General features: G+C 34.4%; 1 protein-coding gene across 2 annotated transcripts; it reads left to right on the plus strand.

The window, feature by feature from the left end:
* Window positions 1–21905: 21905 nt before the first annotated feature.
* LOC127118096 (transcription factor RAX2) lies at window positions 21906–24019 on the plus strand. 2 transcript variants are annotated; one of them, XM_051048248.1, is made up of 4 exons: window positions 21906–22044; window positions 22236–22390; window positions 22603–22732; window positions 23053–24019. In XM_051048248.1, exons 2-4 carry the CDS (start codon window positions 22255–22257, stop codon window positions 23555–23557), a joined length of 771 nt encoding a protein of 256 aa, XP_050904205.1. In that variant the 5' UTR covers window positions 21906–22044; window positions 22236–22254; the 3' UTR covers window positions 23558–24019. The 2 variants fall into 2 exon arrangements, with proteins under 2 accessions (XP_050904205.1, XP_050904198.1); XM_051048241.1 differs by lacking the exon at window positions 21906–22044 and having other exon boundaries at window positions 22146–22390.
* Window positions 24020–24394: the final 375 nt, after the last annotated feature.

A 24394-nucleotide genomic window follows, 5' to 3' on the forward strand; every position in this document is an offset into this window, starting at 1 on the left:
ATTCCACGAATAGATTGTCCTATATCCAAAATCAATCCCTACTAGAATCGTTGAGAAAGGCAGACAACCACCTTTAATATCACACCAAAGATCCTCGACCAACCTCCCAATTTTGTATCGCCTCAACTATCAGTCATCAAGGAGATCCTTACCATAACAACTTCCAACGTAGATCCTCTACCAGAGTACTTCCTCCATACGGTGAGTAATCTCAAAGCGATAACCGAAGACCGCATGGTACCAAGATTCATGGATCGTGATGAGGTAAATGGAGTCCCAAATACAAATTTACCATCGATCATAGTAATTGTCGTCATTAATCACATTAAGCATTGTTATGACGTGAATTATTAGGTATTATGGTTCTATTTTACCGTATTTGATCATAGCCACTAAGATTCACAACATCATAAAATTGTGTGGCTACTTGTCACCAGAACATGTCTTCCGAATAGCAAAGTGATATAGAGTCAATAAACAAAGATCGAAGTGCACTAGGATACTTGAGAAACGAGAATATATGAAGAATGTCGAGTGCGGAGCTACCGAAGGTTTTTGGCAACCTCCATTGTTGGCGAAACACCTAGGAGATACCTTATAGATGGCAGATTTCCCGTGATAACTCCCAATTCGGCATAGTTGATCAATCAAATCTCTGGTAATCATATCTGAACACACACGATAGTGGAGAACTTTTGACCTTCGATAATCTGAGAGCTTACTTTCACATGATAACGAAAATTGCACGCTCAGTTGGAAAGAGTAGGCGAGAGGAAGGTGTTTGTGGTTTCTTATAACCTCGAAGGGAATCATTGTCCAAGACGTCTCTGCTCAGCCATATTATCAAGTTAAACACTTTCACCAATCCTCTTGGAGATATTATAATAGAGAAGAAAACTAAGTTCAATCCGCACTGACTTGAGAGGGACTTAGCGGAGAAACTTTTAAGGAATCTCGTCCCCGTTCGACAGCAGTCTCAAAGTAAGGAAACTAAAGTCGGATCCCGAGAAATAATTTAGTATATCCCCAACGAGCACATATTAATTGAGTTTCATAAGATTTTGGAGAACTCCGTCTACCTTAAAATAAAGGAACAAAAAAGGATGTAGTAGAGAGTCGGACGTGAAGGAGAAGGGCGATCCAAAACGCAGCGGAATTTAAAATTTCTCCTTTAATGATCCTTACGAATGGGCATGATCAGTGATAGAATCATTACCTCTTGTGGCGATCACGAACGTTGAACGATGACAACGCCTCTACTCAGTCCACACGAACGGATTCCTTCAATCTCAGTGCTAGCTGCTACGAATGAAGGCTTTGAGTGAGAGAGAGAGAGAGAGAGAGAGAGAGAGAGACAGAAACAAAATTGCAAGTGCGACAATGCTTTTACACAAGGATTCTATTTATAGAACCACTTGTGTGGGCTGCAAGCTAAAAAGCCCACTCAAGTATATATGGCCCATATCTTATAATATGCCAAAATCACTTAAGCGCGTGGTACCTTACCATATTTCGTATTCTACCTAAGTACACCGTACCTTACGATGTTCTATAATTCACTTAAGGGCACCGTACATTACGGTATTCCTTAATTACTTTATCTCTCATCAATCCGTTCTTTGTGTGTGACCCTATAGGTTTTCGCGGCATTGACAATTATATTAAATCACGTATTTAACATAATAAACAGTGAGCGGTATCTAGCAACACATCACTGCTACCCAAGACACGAAAATGTCATGTGATCTGACAAATCCTTATGTGATAATAATTATGTGTATAATTACCCTTTTGCCCTTATGTCTATATTGAACATAAGGCATAGATTGTGTCATCCTTGTCCAATTCAATATTGGGCCCATAGACATTTATCCTGTTACGCAGGATGGGAAAATTCCATCTAGGTCACTCATGTCCCTTAGCGTGCTTCGTGGAGTACCCATCAACTGTTTTTATGGTCATCCAATTACAGACAACGTTTGATCAGCAATAAGGCACTCGACTCTACATCTAGGGTCCATAGTGGTTTCAGGTCGAAGGGTGGTATACACCATTATCACCATGAGAATAACTTATGACACTTTGCATAACATTCTATATAGTATTCTCATAGCGGGTCAATCCAGTATAAATATTACTCTTAATATTCATACCTATGTTTAAGACTTGATAACTCTTTATCCATGATCCATGAGATGTGATCATCAGTCTATAAACATAATAGTCTTCATGCTTTAATGTTATCCCACTTCACAATTAAGCTTGACTACGGATACTTTAAGAATAATGTCCTTATGTTTAATGTGATCTCATGATTAAGTCATACTTGATACATTAAACGGACTAGCTATTCTAGGGACTTTATTAAACAAACATAATAAAGAAAAATCCTTTTATTATTAATAAATAATTCGATACAAGTACCAAAAGTATTGGCCTCTAAGGCTTACACCAACAATCTCCCACTAGCGCTAGAGCTAATCAGGCATACCCCTAATGCCCATAGATCTAGTATGGCCATCATGTTTCTGCTGCGCAAGAGGCTTTGTCAATGGGTCAGCAATATTGTCAAGTGTAAGTACTCTGCATATTTTCACATCTCCTTTATCTATTATCTCTCAATGAGGTGATAACGCCTAAGTATGTGTTTGGATCGTTGGTGAGATCTAGGCTCCTTAGCTTGTGCGATAGCACCATTGTTATCACAATAGAGACCAATGGGATCCACAATGCTAGGAACTATGTCAAGTTCACTAATGAACTTTTTGATCCAAACAGCTTCCTTTGCTGCACTTGAGGCAGCAATATACTCGGCCTCGGTTGTAGAATCAGCAATTGTATCTTGCTTTGAACTTTTCTAGCTCACAGCGCCACCGTTTAAGCAAAACACATAACCAGATTGCGATCTAAAGTCATCCTTATATGTCTGGAAGCTAGCATCGGTGTATCCAATTACAGCCAACTCTTCCTGACCTCCATATATCAAGAATGAGTCCTTAGTCCTTCTCAAATACTTAAGGATATTCTTGACAGCTACCTAATGGGCATCATCGGGATCAGATTGGTACCTACTCGTTGCACTTAAAGCATACGAGACATCTGGTCGAGTACATAACATGGCATACATGATAGATCCTATCGCAGATGCATATGAAATCTTATTCATGCGATCCCTTTCTTCCTTAGTTGAAGGGGATTGTGTTTTTGATAGACACGGGCCATGTTGCATAGGTATGAATCCTTTCTTGGAATCATGCATATTAAAGCGTCTCAGCACTTTGTCTATGTACGTACTCTGACTTAGGCCAAGCAGTTTTTGTGAGCTATCTCTATAGATTCTGATTCCTAATATATAGGCTGCTTCACCTAAGTCCTTCATAGAAAAGCATTTCCCCAACCAAGACTTTACTTGTTGCAGGGTAGGGACATCGTTTCCAATGAGTAATATGTCATCTACATATAATACCAGGAAAATGATCATGCTCCCACTAACCTTCTTGAAGACACAAGGCTCATCTTCGTTCTTGATGAATCCATATTGTGTTACCGTTTCATCAAAATGAAGATTCCAGCTTCTGGAAGCTTGCTTCAATCCATAGATTGATCTTTGTAATTACATATCTTTTGGGCTTCTTCTGGTATGTCAAATCCTTCAGGCTGTGTCATGTAAACATCCTCAAGAAGATTCCCATTAAGGAAAGCAGTTTTGACATCCATCTGCCATATTTCATAATCATGATATGCAGCGATAGCAAGTAAAATTCGAACAGATTTAAGCATTGCAACTGGTGAAAAGGTTTCATCATAGTCAACCCCATGAATTTGTTTATATCCTTTTGCAACCAGTCTTGCCTTATAGGTGTGTACCTTACCATCCATGCCAGTCTTCTTTTTGAAGACCCACTTGCATCCTATAGGGTTAACTCCTACAGGAGGCTCTACCAAGGTCCAAACTTGGTTTGTGTACATGGAATCCATTTCAGATTTCATGACTTCTAGCCACTTCTCAGACTCGGGACTAGTTATGGCCTCTTGGTAGGTCACAGGCTCATCTTGATCCATGACTAATACATCACCTTGATCAGTTATGAGATATCCATATCTCTCAAGTATGTGACGTATCCTGCTTGACCTACGCTGGTCTTGTTCTACTTGAGCAGGTTACTCTTCCACAACTACTTGTGTTTCCTGCTCTTATTCCTCCATAGGTGTATCGATGCTTTGTGATTCTTGAATTTCTTCAAGCTCTACTTTCCTCCCAGTTATTCCTTTGGAAATAAAATCCTTTTCTAGGAAAACTCCAGTTCGAGCGACAAACACTTTGCCCTCAGAAGGATTGTAGAAGTAATACCCTCTTGTTTCTTTAGGATACCCCACAAATAAGCATTTGTCAGATTTGGGCTCAAGCTTAGTTGAAATTTGTCGTTTCACATAAACTTCGCAACCCCAAATCTTCATGTAAGACATATGTGGTTTCTTACCACTCCATATCTCATATGGTGTCTTCTCAACCTTTTTGGATGGAACACGGTTAAGTGTGTAAGCTGTTGTCAATAGTGCATGTCCCCAAAAGGAGTTTGGAAGATCGGCGTGACTCATCATGGATCGGACCATGTCTAACAGGGTTCGATTTCTTCTCTCAGATACACCATTCCATTGGGGTGTTCCAGGAGGAGTAAGTTGGGATAGGATCCCACACTCTTTCAGATGGTCATCAAACTCTAGGCTTAAATACTCACCACCTCGATCTGATCGAAGAGTTTTAATATTCTTACCTAGTTGGTTTTGTACTTCATTTTTGAATTCCTTGAACTTTTCAAAGGACTCTGATTTGTGTTTCATTAAATACACATAACCATATCTACTAAAATCATCAGTAAATGTGATGAAGTACTGAAAACCTCCTCTGGGTGGTATGTTCAATGATCCACATACATCAGTATGTATGAGGGCCAAAAGATCATTAGCTCTTTCACCTTTTCCTGTGAATGGAGACTTTGTCATCTTTCCAATTAAACAAGATATGCATGTCTCATATGATTCATAATCAAAAGAGTCCAACAGTCCATTTTTATGGAGTTTGGAAATGCGTTTCTCATTTATGTGGCCTAATCGACAATGCCAAAGGTAAGTTGGATTTAACTCATTAGGTTTCATCCTTTTAGTATTAGTGTTATAAATAGGCATTTCAAGATCAAGGACATATAGTCTATTGTTCATTTGTGCAGTAGCATAGAATATATCATTCAAATAAATTGAGCAACAATTGTTCTTTATTATAAATGAAAAACCAAACTTGTCCAAACAAGAAACGGAAATAATATTCCTGCTAATTGCAGGTACATAATAACAGTTCTCTAACTGAATTATTAAACCACTAGGTAAAGTCAATACATAAGTTCCTACGGCTAAAGCAGCAACCTTTGCTCCGTTGCCAACTCGTAGGTCGACTTCACCTTTTGCCAAATCTCTACTCCTTTTTAGTCCCTGCACATTGGTACAAATGTGAGAACCGCATCCAGTATCTAATACCCATGATGCAGAAGTAGATAAATTAATTTCAATAACAAAAATACCTGAAGTTGAAGTCTCTACTCCATTCTTCTTATCTTCCAGGTACTTTGGGCAGTTTCTCTTCCAGTGTCCGGTCTTACCGCAATGGAAGCAGGTGCCTTCTTTTGCTATGCCTCCACTAGGCTTCAAAGTAGCAACAGTGGGTTTGGGTTTGACAACTTCCTTACCTTTCCCTTTATCACCCTGCTTGGTGGGCTTTTTGTTCTGTCTCTTTCCATTTTCGATCATCAGAATGGACTTCCCTTTTGACTTCAGATTCTGCTCAGCAGTTCTTAACATGTCTAGCAATTCATGAAGAGATTTGTCCATATCATTCATATTAAAATTTAGGACAAATTGACTGAATCTATCTGGCAACGATTGCAAGATCAAATCAGTCGCAAGTTCCTTTCTGAGGGGAAAACCCAACCTCTCAAGGTTTTCCACATACCCAATCATCTTGAGCACATGGGGACCTACATGGGCTCCCTCAGCTAACTTGCCTTGAAAAAGGGCTTTTGAAACTTCAAACCTTTCATGCCTTGCTTGCTCTTGATAGAGCATCTTCAGGTGTTCGATCATATGGAACGCTGCCATGTTCTCATGTTGCTTTTGCAACTCTGAGTTCATGGTAGCTAGCATGAGACAAGCAGTTTCATTGGCATCATCGACATGCTTCTTATAAGCATCTCTTTCTGCCTTAGGTGCAGAACTATGAGGTTCCTCTTTAGGAACAGGTTTCTCCAAGACATACAGCTTTTTATCATGTTTGAGGACAATCCTCAGATTTCGGTGTCAATCCAGAAAATTTGTCCCAGACAATTTTTCCTTGTCAAGGATTGATCGCAAAATGTTGTTAGAGGTGTTTGTTGTCATGGCAATCTACATGAAAATAATGAAAATATAAGTATCAATAACATATTTAATTAGGCCTTTAATTAAATATGCTCCCACTATTTTACTCAAAACAAATGACCCTCACCATTTGATTCGGAAAATCCCGTTGGAAGATTTTCTAGTGGGTCGAGATCCATATTTCACTTTGTTTTAAGTCCGTGTAGGCGGATTACACAAAACTAGGTTATTTAGGTAGGAACTCCTTCCAATTGTATCTAATACAACTCTCGAATATTTTAGTTGGGTGAATAACTCCTTATTCCAATCCATCACATGGATCATTTCCAACTCTTGCTTCTAAACATATATAATCTTATTATAATTTGTTTAGTTAAGTTTGACCCATTGTTTTAACAATTGGATATTACAATTATCCCATCGCACCTTACTAATATAGAACATGCACCTCGCGTAGGCGAAACCTACATTATCCGATACTAGTCTTGATGAGTGCTAAAACTTGGAAAGCATAAACTTAATAATTAATTTGAGGGAATTTGCAATTATTCTGATCTCACCGACTTATTTATCATATAAATCGTCTCTCACATGCATCAACATACATTCACATGCATCAACATACATACATAATGAAACAGTTATGACCCCTAGCGCAATTGTTCTCCCAAGCCAATGAGAGAACCTAAGCTAACCTAATAACGATCTAAGCTTCTCCAAGCAAGATCTTCAAGGTTGTACTCGTTTGATATTGACTTCTTCTCTTTCTTCATAACATTACATTACATAAAAGAAACTCGTTTTACATACGAGGGAGTGAGATGAGAAAAGAAGTTACATTATGAGATTAAAAGAGAGGCACGACACGCAGGTCGTATTTTAAAAACCCAAAACAAAATAAAAGAAAACTAAGGCCATAAATGATCACCACAAGACAATAATAATAAACACATTATTATTATTATTATTAATTTTAATTCTTTTAATTAATTAAAACCAAATTAAATTTCGGCGACCGATCACACTACGCAGAGTTAGGCGGGGGTCCGCTGCCCGGTCAGCGGGAACAGGTGTTTTTCGCATCAATACTTGATACTTTAAAGCACAACTCTTTTGCCGTCATTAACCCTAATCGCATAACTTTTTGACAACACAACCCTTGTGTCGTCATTAACCTTAATGCATAACACAACCCTTGTGCCGTCATTAACCCTAATGCATAGCTCTTTGACAACACAACCTTTGTGCCGTCATTAACCCTAATGCACCAATTTCATATCGTCAAACACATCTCGATTGTTGATTCAGTATGATTGATCAACACATCATTGCTTCACCATACTAATGTCGGATCAAGAAGCAAACGACCATTGACCGCTCAAAGGAAAACAACCATTAAGTGTTTGAATGAATGAAACAGAAACAGTATATCATATATACCGTATTTTGCATCAGGATTACTTATATCATATATATAACTTGATCGATCTCAATTTAATTACTCGTTTATTCTTTGATTCATTCTGTCTTTTAATCGTATTAATATAAAAAATAAACAGCTATCAGATGCATGGTTTCGTAAGTGGCTCTGATACCACTGAAGGAGAAGGGCGATCCAAAATGCAGCGGAATTTAAAATTTCTCCTTTAATGATCCTTACGAATGGGCATGATCAGTGATAGAATCGTTACCTCTTGCGGCGATCACGAATGTTGAACGATGACAACGCCTCTACTCAGTCCACACGAACGGATTTCTTCAATCTCAGTGCTAGCTGCTACGAATGAAGGCTTTGAGTGAGAGAGAGAGAGAGAGAGAAACGAAATTGCAAGTGTGACAATGCTTCTACACAAGGATTCTATTTATAGAACCACTTGTGTGGGCTGCAAGCTAAAAAGCCCACTCAAGTGTATATGGCACATATCTTATAATATGCCAAAATCACTTAAGCGCGTGGTACCTTACCATATTTCGTATTCTACTTAAGTACACCGTACCTTACGATGTTCTATAATTCACTTAAGGGCACCGTACATTACGGTATTCCTTAATTACTTTATCTCTCATCAATCCGTTCTTTGTGTGTGACCCTATAGGTTTTCGCGACATTGGCAATTATATTAAATCACGTATTTAACATAATAGACAGTGAGCGGTATCTAGCAACACATCACTGCTACCCAACACACGAAAATGTCATGTGATCTGACAAATCCTTCTGTGATAATAATTATGTGTATAATTACCCTTTTCCCTTATGTCTATATTGAACACAAGGCATAGACTGTGTCATCCTTGTCCAGTTTAATATTGGGCCCATAGACATTTATCCTGTTACGCAGGATGAGAAAATTTCATCTAGGTCACTCATGTCCCTTAGCATGCTTCGTGGAGTACCCATCAACTATCTTTATGGGCATCCAATTACGAACAACGTTTGATCAGCAATAAGGCACTCGACTCTACATCTAGGGTCCATAGTGGTTTCAGGTTGAAGGGTGGTATACACCATTATCACCATGAGAATAACTTATGACACTTTGCATAACATTCTATATAGTATTCTCATAGCGGGTCAATCTAGTATAAATATTACTCTTAATATTCATACCTATGTTTAAGACTTGATAAATCTTTATCCATGATCCATGAGATGTGATCATCAGTCTATAAACATAATAGTCTTCATGCTTTAATGTTATCCCACTTCACAATAAAGCTTGACTACGGATACTTTAAGAATAGTGTCCTTATGTTTAATGTGATCTCATGATTAAGTCATACTTGATACATTAAACGGACTAGCTATTCTAGGGACTTTATTAAACAAACATAATAAAGAAAAAGCCTTTTATTATTAATAAATAATTCGATACAAGTACCAAAAGTATTGGCCTCTAGGGCTTACACCAACAGGACGTTCATAAGATACAACCCCGAGTAGTGAATCAAAGACGATTGGAGCTCTAAAGACGTGAATGAGTGGCGGCTACGAAGATATCGATCGTCCTATAGCTCCCATCGAACAAAGGTACAAGGGTCAAACTCATTATGGATGACCATATCCATCTAACATATGAAAAGAAGGATTGCATCCACCGATTGAAGAGTTAGTCAAGTAGTAAGTAAAGAAGAAGTAGAAGATACTACCATTGTGAATTTCTCGATGAGTTGAGTATTCCGTAAAAAAAATGTGTGATTTCAATAATTAATCTACTAACTATGAGATAATGCGATCACAAAGGGTTTTGTAATACCCTGCATGATGGCATAAGTCACTCTTTTAAAGCAGATTCCATACTTTGTAAACATGCTTCAAACGTAGCTGGCGCAAACCCCCCTTAGAAACTAGCTACTCCAAGAGTGTAGGCGGTGGATCCTAGAGACGTCCACCCCGAACCAGTTTAACCCTAGGGGAACGGACATGAACCTTACCTTTGATCGGTGACTAATTGATAAATTAGCAAGTGTACTAATCTTTCAATGTAGTAATAAGGGAAATCTCCCCAACTATCGATCTCAAGGGTTACTTGACGATACAAAGTTCATGTTTTAGTTTAGTTAAACAAAAGGCTTTAGAGTTTTGAATTGTTGGTTTGAAAATTATAAAATAGACTGCAAAAGAAAGTAAAGAAAGTAAAGAAAGCAGTTGAACAGTTTAATAGTATTATGAGTGAACATGCTAGGGAATGTGTATGATTGAATTCATCAATAACAGTAAATAAACTTTGTAACAACTTGATTCGATAAAATTGACTATCGGTACTTAAGGGTGTTTACTCACAAGTCCTTAATGAGAAAATCTTTATTCATTCAAATCAACCTCTATGTTCATAGTAAATTACAGATGTGTAGAGGTAGCGTCATTCCGAGAAGGGCTCCTACTCTATGGCTTCATACTTTTTCTACATCCTTGTTCATGAGGTCCCTCCCCATCGTCAAACCATTTATGTAGAGTTAGTCCTCCCTAGTATCTAGATTAGTTGGACTCCCTCTAAAGTCATTGTCTTTTCTTGACAGCTCGTCCAGGATCGGATCCCCACTAGAATTTTCTTAAGAGGGGTGTCTCCCTTAATTCAGGGACATTCGCCTTCCTTTTCTCTTTAGCTACTCCGGAATCATCTTCTCATTTTTTCTATGACCTTGGGAGGTGATTGATTTTGTTTGGTATAGGATTTTTAGATGGATTGGGTGGTGTGTATATTTACCGGGAGATTTGTTGATCTTTTTTTCATATGTTCTTTCCGCTCATAAGAGTGTCTAGGATTAGGGGAGATTGTTTGAAGATTTTGCATGATGTGGTTTGATCGATTTGAAAATCTCAAAATGATATAGTATTTTCGAAATTGTATTTTGGTAGGTTCGTGGGCAACTTTTATACTTTCTCGACCTAGCTTGAGAATCCTGTTTTATATCTAAGCCAATAGCAACTTGAGTGTCTATGACCTCTTCTACCGTGTTTTCTTGATTTTTGGTGTTATTTTATGTAGATCCTGTCTTAGAGAGCTTACCCTGTTATCTGGCCTCTTTAACTTGCTTTATTTTTTATTGTTCCCCTCTTAAAGTTTTTTATTGTTCCCCTCTTAAAGTTGGTTATCAGTGATTTTTTTTACTTTGTTTTGTTTTATTGTGTTGTATCTTAGTTGTGTACCTTTGTTTAATTTATGTGTTTGTATTTCAATATTTGTTGCCTCTTTTATATATATATATATATATATATATATATATATATATATATATATATATATATATATATATATATATATATATATATATATATATATATATATATATATATATATATATATATATATATATATATATATATATATATATATATATATATATATATATATATATATATTCTCTATGTATTTAAAAATAAACAAGCATAATTTGTCTCTTGCATTTTTTCACTAATTGCTTGAGATGCGAACTAGTTATATTAATTTTAACTCAACAAAAAATTATATAAGAATTGTTATATAATTTTTGACAACTAGTTATTAACTACTTAAATCCAACCATTTAAAATACAATGATGAATATGTATTTTTATAGAAATAGGTCATACTAGACATATCATGCATGTTCCACTTTATTCAATTCTATGATAGTATTTAAGGAACGCCTCGGCCATCTCCCTCCAGGTGCGGATATGAGTGCCCTCGGGCTGCATATACCCAGTCTAAGGATGCCCCACTGGGGAGTCTTGGAAGAAATGCATTAAGAGTCGGCCATCTCCAACATAAGCAGCCATCTTTCGGTAGTACGCCCTAATGTAAGTCCTTGGGTCACTATTTCCCTTATATTTTTGAAAGTCTTGGTCTTTGAACTTTGCTGGGATAACATTTGCCATATGGCTAGACAAAATAAACTTCAATTTCCTCGTAGTCCAATTATTGCTCTTTCTAAATTAGAAATGTTAAACTTTTGCATATGGGGTCCTCTATGTGTAGCATCCATTTATAACCATAAATATTTTTTTGACAATAATTGATTATCACACAAGATTTGTATGGTTTTTTATTTTAAAAACTAAATGTGAAACTTGTACAAAAGTTGAGTAGTTTATAAACATGATAGAAACTCAATACAAAATCATCCCCAAAACCGTTAGAATTGATAATGGACCTGAGTCTTTACTCTAATATTTTTATGCTTACAAAGGAATCATTCATCACAAGTCATGTGTTAAAACCCCTAGTAAAATAGGAGGGTGGAGAGAAAACATCAACACTTGCTCAATTTTGGAAGGGTTTTACTTTACCAAGCTAAACTACCAAAACCATATTGGTCATATGTCATTCTTTATGCCACATTAATAATAAATAGGGTCCAAGTGATATTTTGCTAAACCAATCCACTTATCAAGAATTATATGAAAAAAATTCTGATATCAACTCATTAAAAGTTTTTGGGTCTCTTTGTTATGCATCTACCTTGAGTATACATAAAACCAAACTTTATTCTAAAGAAAGAAATCCAATCTTTCTTGGTTATACTATTGGAATGAAAGGTTATAACCTTCTTGATCTCAATACAAAATAAAAATTCACCTCAAGAAATGTGTCTTCCATGAACACATTTTTTCTTGCACTACACAAACACCTTGTTATCTCATTCATGGACATATTATCCCGGCTTATCTCATAACCAGACCGTAAACCATACATCATATCATGATGAGTCTATTCAACACATAATCATGTCTTACATAACATAGAAGCCAATAGACTTGTTATACCTACTCCAAATCAGATCACACTACCAATAAAATTCCACATGTTGTATCAATTCATGCTTCTTCAAGATTCACACGCAATCCATTGTATTTGTATAACTATTTATGCTCCATATCTGAACACTCAAAGAAATCATCTAAAGGTATACTCTATCATATTTATCCTTCCATGTCCTTCTCTAATTAGTCATGCCACATTGTCCTTATTCTTTGTCCTTAATATCACACACTGAGCCCAAAACATATGTTAAGGCTTTTAAATTTGAATGTTGGAACTAAGCCATGCAAGTTGAGCTTAATGCTCTAGAAAAGACAAGCACTTGCAAACTTATGGATTTACCTCTAAATGTCAAGCCTATTGGATATAGGTGGGTATATAAGATAAAGTATCATGCTTATGGAACTATCGAAAGATTCAAAGTTAGGTTGGTTGCCAAAGGCTACAACCAAATTGAAGGACTTGATTATTTTGAGACATATTCTCCAGTTGCCAAATTGTCAATTGTTAGAAGAGTTGTGGCTCTTGTCTCCATCAATAACTGGCATATTCTATAACTTGATATGAATAATGCTTTATTGCATTTATAACTTCAATAAGATGTGTATATCGTGATTCCACCTAGTGTCAAACATACAAAATCTAATATAGTATGCAAACTTGTTAAGTCTTTGTATGGATTGAAACAGACCAGTAGAAAAAGGCATGAAATATTGACTTCATTCCTCATAAAACATCAACACAAGCAAGCCATTACAAATGTTTCTTTGTTCATAAAGCAAGATAAAAAATCTTTCACTATAATGCTTGTTTATGTAGATGATATTATTTTAGTAGACAACTCATTGTAGGAAATAAAAAGGATCAAAAAAGCTCTGCACAAGGAATTCAGAATAAAATATCTAGGACAAGTGAATTAATTCCTTGGAATAGAAGTAGCTCATTCCAAACATGGTATTTCCTTGTGTCAAAGGAAGTATTGTTTGGACCTCTAACATGAATCAGAGATATTGTGTGCCAAGCCAATATCCACACCATCATATCCATCAACGAAACTTAAGATGGTAGCTCACCATATCATGATATTCCTGCATATAGAATATTGGTATGAAGACTATTCTACCTTAATGTTACCAGGCCTGATATCACATTTTGCATTCAGCAGTTGAGTTAATTTTTATCTAGTCTAACTATGAATCATTTCCATGAATCTACTCGTGTCCTTAGATGCTTGAAGACATGTCCTAGAAGAGGAATATTCCTACAAAGAGATTCACAAATCAAGCTACAAGGGTACTTAAATGCAGATGTTCAGATATTATGAGGTAAATTTCGGGTCAATGCTTCTTTCTTGGAATATCTCTTATTTCATGACAAACTAACACTACTACAAATAACATATGTCATGTCGACGTGAAATGGATTTCAGCTTGGTTACAATGTCGAGGTAACGAAGGGTGACATGAAAAGTGGGAGCTTTACCCCTCGATTTATAAATAACTTAGGGGTTAGTTTAAATGGTCATGGGTTCGAACCCCAACAATAGCTTTTTTATATTTTACAAACTAGCACGATATACCTCTCAGTTTTATAACAAAACTGAGGGGTAATATATATATATATATATATATATATATATATATATATATATATATATATATATATATATATATATAATATATATATATATATATAATACTCATTACATTATTTACACAGAATATTAATAAATTAATTAATTTACAAATTACATTGTTTACGCAGAATATTAAAGTAAAAATGTTGTTTTTCATTGTCATCGTTGTCGGTGAAAAACAAATGTTGGATCTCTTCGAGAAGAGCAACCATTGAGGATCCCTGTTTCATTGATCTTGAGGAAGATCAAATGTTAAATGCAATATATTCTCTATGGCTTTTGCATTCATTTGTTTCTGATAAAAAACAAAAAAAAAAGTTAGATAAATAAAATAAATATGCAGTTATATGATTATATAAGAACACAAACCTTGAACCCCGAATAATTTTTTGCACTTGCAATTCGTCACTTGTAAAGTTAATACAGTACTCTCACCAATCACATATTAAAAACCTAAATTTTTTCTGATGTTGCAATTTATCACATTGATACAGTGCTCTGGTTAAAATAGAGGGTGTCACAACGTTTAGAGGGTGTCACAACGTTTGGGTACTTGGAAATTCACTGATATTCAGAATGCTTTTATAATGAGTCTTTTAGGTTTCACGAAGATCACTAATGGCAATGTCTTGAGCGTTGATACTCATTAAATAGACGATACAAATTTGTTTAAGGACAGTGAAGAAACACTCTTATATTTTACCTCGATAAAATATGTTCCAATAAAATATTTTACCTCGGTTGTTACTAAAAACTGAAATAAAATGTGTTTCTTTTTAGATAAAAAACAATAAAATATGTTTCAACCCAAGCACCACATACCTCTTGGTTTCTGTTAAAAACCGTGGGGGAAAAACTTTTTTAAAAATATTTACATTGTTTACACGGAATAATAAAATAAATTATTCAAACAAATCAAGAGTTTGACAAAGGATTCTTGGAGAACAACATATCTTTTCAAATTTCTTATAAGTTATATGTTACAAACAAGATAAAAAAATTTCTATACTTGCAATCCGTCCTAGAGAGATTTCATTATCTTGATCAAATGTTTTTCATGGCAAATGCTTTCACATATCAGAGAACATGAAAGAGAACGTGAAAGAGAAATGGATGATTGTTTTTAGGAATAAATTTCTCAACATTGTCAACCGAGAAAAACAATAAATTTTATCAATGTTTTCTTTGATTGACAACATAGGAAGTTTATTACAAAAATACAACAATAACATCAACAATATTATGTGAGAGAGATTGCAAGGACAGGAAAAATATTTTGTTCAATATCGAAGAACATTGAACATTTTTTTTGTCTTGCAATTTATCCAAGAGAATGATGCGTAAGACTTTGGAGCGGCTACATATAAGTTAAATTTAGGATAAAATCTTATTAACGAGTGTTTTTATAGTAAAATATGATAATCTAATCTATGGGTTATTATATATAACTGAAGGAATAGATCATTAATTTATAAATTAAAAATAAAAGAAAAAGAAAAATATTACTTTTAAAGGAATAAAAATATAAACGGTTGATGTTGTGATACGAATATTTTTTTCCTCAATTTTATTTAGGAACCGAGGAAATATGTGTATTTAATAAAAAATAATATAAAATATGACGCGTTTTGACCTTTTATCTCAGATTTTGGTAAGGTGAGGTGAAAGTTTTGTCATGAAATATATTATTTGTAGTAGTGTAAGAACCAATTGACTGCTTCTAAATCATCAGGTGAAGTTGAGTATCACGCTTTAGTTGTTGCTACATGTGAACTTCAATGGCTTATATATTTGTTCAAAAATTTAAAGCTTTATTTCATTAAAACACCAATGTTGTATTGTGATAATCATAGTGTTTTGCACATAGAAGCAAATCTCGTATTCCATGAAAGAATCAAGCACTTGAAAATTGATTGCCACATTATTAGAGAAAAGATGTTAACAAGAGTAATGAAGTTATTATCATGTTCTTCAAATGATTAATTAGCTGATTTCTCCACCAAATCATTGTTACCTCAACCTTTCAATCGCTTACTATCCAATTTAATGATGCTAGATATTTATCAATCATCAGCTTATGGAAGGGTGTTACAAGAAGAGATTTCTTCAAGTGCAAGCAACTAGAGTTTATGAATTTAAAACATGTGACTAAATAGCATAACTAGATAACTAACAGTTAGTTATTACCGTTATGATATTTATGATATTGTTAGTAAAAATATTCCAATGTACGCAAGTGTATATCATAGCATGTACTTTATCTTGCACTATAAGTAAGCATGGTAACCTTACTCAATTATCAATGAAGTTAGAATGAATCTTCCCTAAAATTCTTCATTTCATATTAGAAACCTAGGTGTATCAATATCATAATAAAACAGTGTGGCCTATAACGAATAAATATGTAGAATAATTTGGGCCCATGAGTTTGAATATTCAAAAATGGAAGATAGAACATTATGAAACAATCATGAATGTTATAACTATTAAATATAATTATTTAGAAGTGAGATATTATCACTGTGTAATTCGTGTTAGGATGCCATATTATTTGGATTGTGATCAATTGGTTGACTAAGTCGTCACATTTCGTTACAACGAATATGGTGTACTTTTTGGAGAAATTAGCATGGTTGTAAATTAAAAAAAAAATTAGATTGCATCGAGTTTCATTAAGCATTGTATCAGATAGAGATAAAGGTTTACGTTTGCATTTTGAATCCCTTATCGAAAGAAAAAAAACCTGTCAATTAAAAAGAACCAGTTATTTGTTAGAAGGTATGTTAAAAGACTGTTAATAATAAACTATTTCTAAATGCACATGTGAGAACACTTTATACTAATCTTGGTTTAAAGCAGATGCCAAAAGCTTGGAACAAAACAATTGATAAGGACATTGTTCAACAAGGCTTCAAAAGGTGCAGTATTGAGCATGGTGTATATGTGAGGGATATTGAAGATTGTTACATATTCCTATATATTAAAAATTATTCTTTGATGTTGACTAGTGTGGTGACAAGTAGCAGATGACTATCTATTTAAGTTCCAATGAGCACCAATATATTTGTGCTCTAAGAAACAATGTGTTATAGCCTTATCAAATTATGAAGTAGAGTATGTAGTAGGGTCACAAACAAGTTTACATGCCAATTGACTTCAATCCCTTGTGATTGAGCTAAAAACAGTGACAACATTGTAGATATATCCAAAACACACAACAAGTCAGCCATCTATCTATAAATTGGATTTGTTGTAGGAAGAGCAAGCACACTAAAATAAGGTTTGATTAATTTAAATATTAAGTAAATAAAGACATGCTAATAGTGAAGTATTGTTCAAGTCGAGATCAATTGGCAGATTTCGTCACCAAATCGTCAAAAGAGATTAATTTCTAAGGCAAATGAAAGAAATTGAAATTGTAACTTATGATTAATTTAGGATTAAGAATGAGTGTTAAATGTTATAACTTTAAAAATTATTAAAACGCTTAAAATATCTAGACTAACAAGTTATTGTTAAGTTGTCGTTAGTTTGTTAGTTTCTAATTTAGATGGTTAAGAGTCAATTAATACTAACTAACAATGTGAAGGTAGTTATTGATTTACTTGTTCCACAAATAAACCAGTTATAAAGTAGTTAGTTATCTATAAATCATTCTCCCTCGTATATTTTCAAACCATTAAAATCTTTACCTCGTGCATTCATAATTTTTCGTGCATTCTTCATTTTCTTTATACTATTTATGTTCTGAGTCGATCAAAGATTCAAAAATATAAGGTCCAAACTAATGTTAATTCATTCCAAATGACCTAATGTATAAAATTTATCACACGAGAAATCCAAGATACACTTTTCTGATCTCCACTTTTTACTACACTCATCTCGAATTCTGAACTGACTTTGGCGTTAGAGTGTTAATCTTACAGGTCCATCCCCGTGCTGCCGCATCGGAGATCACCACAACCGGTTCAGAATTCTTCACTATCAAAATTACACTTAATTCTGATTCCATAACGAAACAGTAGCGCCGTTTGTGGGAATCGACTCACGGTTATCGCAAAAATTCCACGAATAGATTGTCCTATATCCAAAATCAATCCATACCAGAATCGCTGAGAAAGGCAGAGAACCACTTTTAATATCACACCAAAGATCCTCGACCAACCTCCCAATTTTGTATCGCCTCAACTATCTGTCATGAAGGAGATCCTTACCATAACAACTTCCAACGTAGATCCTCTACCAGAGTACTTCCTCCATACGGTGAGTAATCTCAAAGCGATAACCGAAGACCGCATGGTACCAAGATTCATGGATTGTGATGAGGTAAATGGAATCCCAAACACAAATTTACCATCGATCATAGTAATTGTCGTCATTAATCACATTTAGCATTGTTATGACGTGAATTGTTAGGTATTATGATTCTATTTTACTGTATTTGATCATAGCCACTAAGATTCACAACATCATAAAATTGTGTGGCTATTTGTCATAGAACACGTCTTCCGAATAGCAAAGTGATATAGAGTCAATAAACGAAGATCGGAGTGCACTAGGATACTTGAGAAATGAGAATATATGAAGAATCTCGAGTGCGGAGCTACCGACGGTTTTTGGCAACCTCCATTATTGGCGAAACACCTAGGAGATACCTTATAGATGGCAGATTTTTCGTGATAACTCCCAATTCGGCCGATCAATCAAATATTTGGTAAGCGGGTCTAAACACACACGATAGTGGAGATCTTTTGACCTTCGATAATCTGAGAGCTTACTCTCACATGATAACGAAAATTGCACGCTCAGTTGGAAAGAGTAGGCGAGAGGAAGGTGTTTGTGGTTTCTTATAACCTCGAAGGGAATCATTGTCCAAGACATCTCTGCTCGGCCATATTATCAAGTTAAACACTTTCACCAATCCTCTTAGAGATAGTATAATAGAGAAGAAAACTAAGCTCAATCCACACTGACTGGAGAGGGACTTAGGGAGAAACTTTTAAGGAATCTCGTCTCTGTTCGACAGCAGTCTCAAAGTAAGGAAAATAAAGTCGGATCCCGGGGAATAATTTTATATATCCCCTGCGAGCACACTATAAATTAAGTTTCATAAGATTTTGGAGAACTCCGTCTACCTTAAAATAAAGGAACAAAAAAGGGTGTACTACAGAGCCGGTCGTTCATAAGATACAACCCCGGGCAGTGAATCAAAGACGATTGGAGCTCTAAAGACGTGAATGAGTGGTGGCTACGAAGACATCGGTCGTCCTATAGCGCCCATCGAACAAAGGTACAAGGATCAAACTCATTATGGATGACCATATCCATCTAACATAAGAAAAGAAGGATTGCATCCACCGATTGAAGAGTTAGTCAAGCAGTAAGTAAAGAAGAAGTAGAAGATACTACCATTGTGAATTTCTCGATGAGTTGAGTATTCCGTAAAAAAATTGCGTGATTTCAATAATTAATCTACTAACTATGAGATAATGCGACCACAAAGGGTTTTGTAATACCCTGCATGATGGCATAAGTCACTCTTCTAAGGCAGATTCCATACTTTGTAAACATGCTTCAAGCGTAGCTGGCACAAACTCCTCTTAGGAACTAGCTACTCCAAGAGTGTAGGCGGTGGATCCTAGAGACGTCCACCCTGAACCAGTTTAACCCTGGGGGAACGGACATGAACCTTACCTTTGATCGGTGACTGATTAATAAATTAGCAAGTGAACTAATCTTTCAATGTAGTAATAAGGGAAATCTTCCCAACTATCGATCTCAAGGGTTGCTTAACGATACAAAGTTCATGTTTTAGTTTAGTTAAACAAAAGACTTTAGAGTTTTGAATTGTTGGTTTAAAAAGTATAAAATAGACTGCAAAAGAAAGTAAAGAAAGCAGTTGAACAGTTTAATAGTGTTATGAATGAACATGATAGGGAATGTGTATGATTGAGTTCATCAACAACAGTAAATAAATCTTGCAACAACTTGATTCGATAAAATTGACTACCGGTACTTAAGGGTGTTTACTCACAAGTCCTTAATGAGAAAACCTTTAATCATTCAAATCAACCCATATGTTCATAGTAAATTACAGATGTGTAGAGGTAGCGTCATTCCGAGAAGGGCTCCTACTCTATGGCTTCATACTTTTTCTACATCCTTGCTCATGAGTTCCTTCCCCATCGTCAGACCATTTATGTAGAGTTAGTCCTTCCTAGTATCTAGATTAGTTGGACTTCCTCTAAAGTCATTGTCTTCTCTTGACAGTTCCTCCAGGATCGGATCCCCACTAGAATTTTCTTAAGAGGGGTGTCTCCCTTAATTCAGGGACATTCGCCTTCCCTTTCTCTTTAGCTACTCTGGAATCATCTTCTCATTTTTTCTGTGACCTTGGGAGGTGATTGATTTTGTTTGGTATAGGATCTTTAGATGGATTGGATGGTGTGTATATTTACCGGGAGATTTGTTGATCTTTTTTTCATATGTTCTTTTTGCTCATAAGAGTGTCTAGGATTAGGGGAGATTCTTTGAAGATTTTGCATGATGTGGTTTGATCGATTTGAAAATCTCATAATGATATAGTGTTTTCGAAATTGTATTTTGGTAGGTCCGTAGACAACTTTTATACTTTCTCGACCTAGCTTGAAAATCCTATTTTATATCTAAGCTAATAGTAACTTGAGTGTCTATGACCTCTTCTGTCGTGTTTTCTTGATTTTTGGTGTTACTTTATGTAGATCCTGTCTTAGAGAGCTTACCCTATTATCTGGCCCTCTTTAGCTTGCTTTATTTTTTATTGTTCCCCTCTTAAAATTGGTTATCAATGATTTTTTTTTACTTTGTTTTGTTGTGTTGTATCTTAATTGTGTAGCTTTGTTTAGTTTATCTATTTGTACTTCAATATTTGTTGCCTCTTTTATATATATATATATATATATATATATATATATATATATATATATATATATATATATATATATATATATATATATATATATATATATATATATATATATATATATATTCATTCTATGTATTTAAAAATAAACAAGCATAATTTGTGTCTTGCATTTTTTCACTAATTGCTTGAGATGCGAACTAGTTATATTAATTTTAACTCAACAAAAAATTATATAAGAATTGTTATATAATTTTTGACAACTAGTTATTAACTACTTAAATCCAACCATTTAAAATACAATGATGAATATGTATTTTTATAGAAACAGGTCATACTAGACATATCATGCATGTTCCACTCTATTCAATTCTATGTTTAAAATTAGTTCATGAATGAAGAATAAACAATGCACTTTCTTTTTGTTTTTGTTTTTAATTTCTATGCAAGTTATTTTACATATAAATATGAATACCAAGTTAAAACATACTACTATTGTCCCTTTTAGCTTAAAATGCACAAACAAATTAATATCAAACAAACACGTTTTAGTTAACACCTAGCATCAATCCAGCAACATACAAACACAGCATTATGTTTATATATATATATATATATATATATATATATATATATATATATATATATATATATATATATATATATATATATATATATATATATACACACACATGTGCATGCGGTTTGAAAATTTGAAAAAGAATATAAGTACTTTTTTTCACTGTCCTTGAACAAGATCTCATTATTGACTGGTTCTATCCTCGATCTTTTACCACCTCATTAGGTTAGAAAAAAAAGAACTAAGCATAGACTGGTTAAAAGAAAAGACAGAAAAGGTAAAAAATAACCAAAATGGATAAAAGCAAAGTCAGTTACTCAGTCAGAATAAGTCAAGCTTTAGAAAGTTTCAATTTCATACCAATGTCTTTTAACAACAATTATATATATTCTCTCTTAGTGTATTTATATATGCACACCAACTCTTTCACTTTTTCTTATAATCTTCTTCTTTTTCTTCTTGTGGTAGTATTCATTATTTTGAAGAAATGGGAAGAGCTCCATGTTGTGATAAATCAAAAGTGAAAAGAGGATCATGGTCTCAAGAAGAAGATGCTATTCTCAAAAACTACCTTCACAAACATGGCACAGCTGGTAATTGGATAGCACTTCCTCAAAAAGCAGGTGATCTCTTAATTCATCGTTCTTCTTTATTTATTTATTTTGTCTGAGTATCAGGTTTCAAACCTAGCAATATCGACTTCTGTCATTTCAGCTATGGTCATTTGAGCTATGATTTGCACTTTATTTATGTTATATTGCTTTTGTTGCTGTTGTTGTTTCGATGTTGAAAATGATTTTTCATTTTGTTTAATATATGGTTTTATCGGTTTTAGGGCTAAAGCGTTGTGGAAAAAGTTGTCGTTTAAGATGGTTGAACTACTTGAGGCCTAATATCAAGCTTGGAGGTTTCACTGAGGAGGAAGATAATATTATCTTCAACCTTTATAGCACCATAGGAAGCAGGCAAGTCTCCATAAATCCTTTCTATAGTTTCTATAAACTCCATAGTCGAACTCTGATCAAATTTCGTGTGTTTTTTCTTTACATTTTCATATATATTTTGTTTTAAAACATGGTTGATGTTCTGCCTAGAACCGTTAAGTTTTCTGAGATTATGTGTAGATTAGTCACGACGATTTGACTGCGGCAAAATAAATAAGAACTCTAATTAGGATTTTTAACCATGCGACTTGCTCGCACTCAAAGACAAAAGACATTCTTGGTTCTAACATATAGTTACTATGTGAATATGCATGAATTGTTTCTTTTTTCTGTGTCATTAGGTGGTCCCTTATAGCAGCTCAACTAGCAGGAAGAACAGATAATGATGTGAAGAATCATTGGAACACTAAACTCAAGAAAAGGTTTTTGGCACAAAACTCATCCACAAGCAACAATATATACACTTTCAGCAATACTACTACTACTAGTTCTGACCACTTCTCAAGTACTTTGACTTTTCAACCTCAAGTTGAACAACCCTTTGTCTTTGATCAAAACATGAACACATCTTGTTTTGATTCATACAATGTTATGGATTTGGATCAAACACCAATTGGTATTCCTTTACCAATGACAATGAAATCAGAAGCTTTGTATGTTGGAAGTAGCTTTAGTAGTAGCTGTAGTACTACACCAACCACCATGGAAATTTCAAGTTTTTCAAGTGCACCTTTCTTAGAAGATAAGAACAATCATAGTCAATGGTTTGGAAATGACCATGATGATGCAATTCTCCTTGAGTTTGTTCTTGATGATTTTTTAAACCATGGACCCTCATCGGGTTAACTAGGGAATTTAATTCTATGTGATCAGGAATTCCGCATTCAGAGACATCGATAATCGTTCAATATAATATTTTTTAAGTATTTGCTAAAATATATATTTGAATTTTGAATTTTAATTTAGACCGTATGATCTTAATCGAATAACTATGATGTTATATCCTGATTGCGTGAATACGGAGAATTGAAACCCTAACCAAGATTCTCAAAAACTTGAAGAAAGAAAAAAACAAATGGCTGAAGAAAAAGTATAGCAACAAAAAGTGATTAAAGAGATAGTAGAGATTATGGTTATGGAATATTGATTAATCTATTTATAGTATTAGTGTTTAAATTTTTTTAACTAGTGTTTAAATTTGTGTTTTATGTAGTTGGTTGCATGTGGAATTATGTATGATTCTAAATTAATTTTCAAAGACATTGATAGTTGTAAAATTTAGAACTCTCTATATATACACATGTCGGTCAAAAGTTTTAGTGTCCTTTTTAGATGTTATTTATAGTATATAGTTTGTTTTGTACTATACTTTTGAGTGTGGTCCACAAATTCAAACAATGTGATATCAAAGTCAGAAAAATTTGTTGGTTTGTGTCAGAGGTCATTGAACTAGCATGCTCTTGAGTAATTTTCATGAAAAGGGTTTCTTTCTATATGACATTAACAAAATGCTAATGAATTCTTGTTCAAAACTAGAAGCTTAATTTCTTTCATCCATGTGTATGTATAATCTCCTAAGACATAAGTTTACAATAAGATGAAGATCTTACTACCGGTACCGTGTCCAAAACATGCATCCACCAACTTTAACAATTTTTAGGGTATGTATGGTTATATGCTTAG

This window comes from Lathyrus oleraceus, chromosome 1 (genome assembly GCF_024323335.1).
Source record: "Lathyrus oleraceus cultivar Zhongwan6 chromosome 1, CAAS_Psat_ZW6_1.0, whole genome shotgun sequence".
Classification (NCBI taxonomy): domain Eukaryota; kingdom Viridiplantae; phylum Streptophyta; class Magnoliopsida; order Fabales; family Fabaceae; genus Lathyrus; species Lathyrus oleraceus.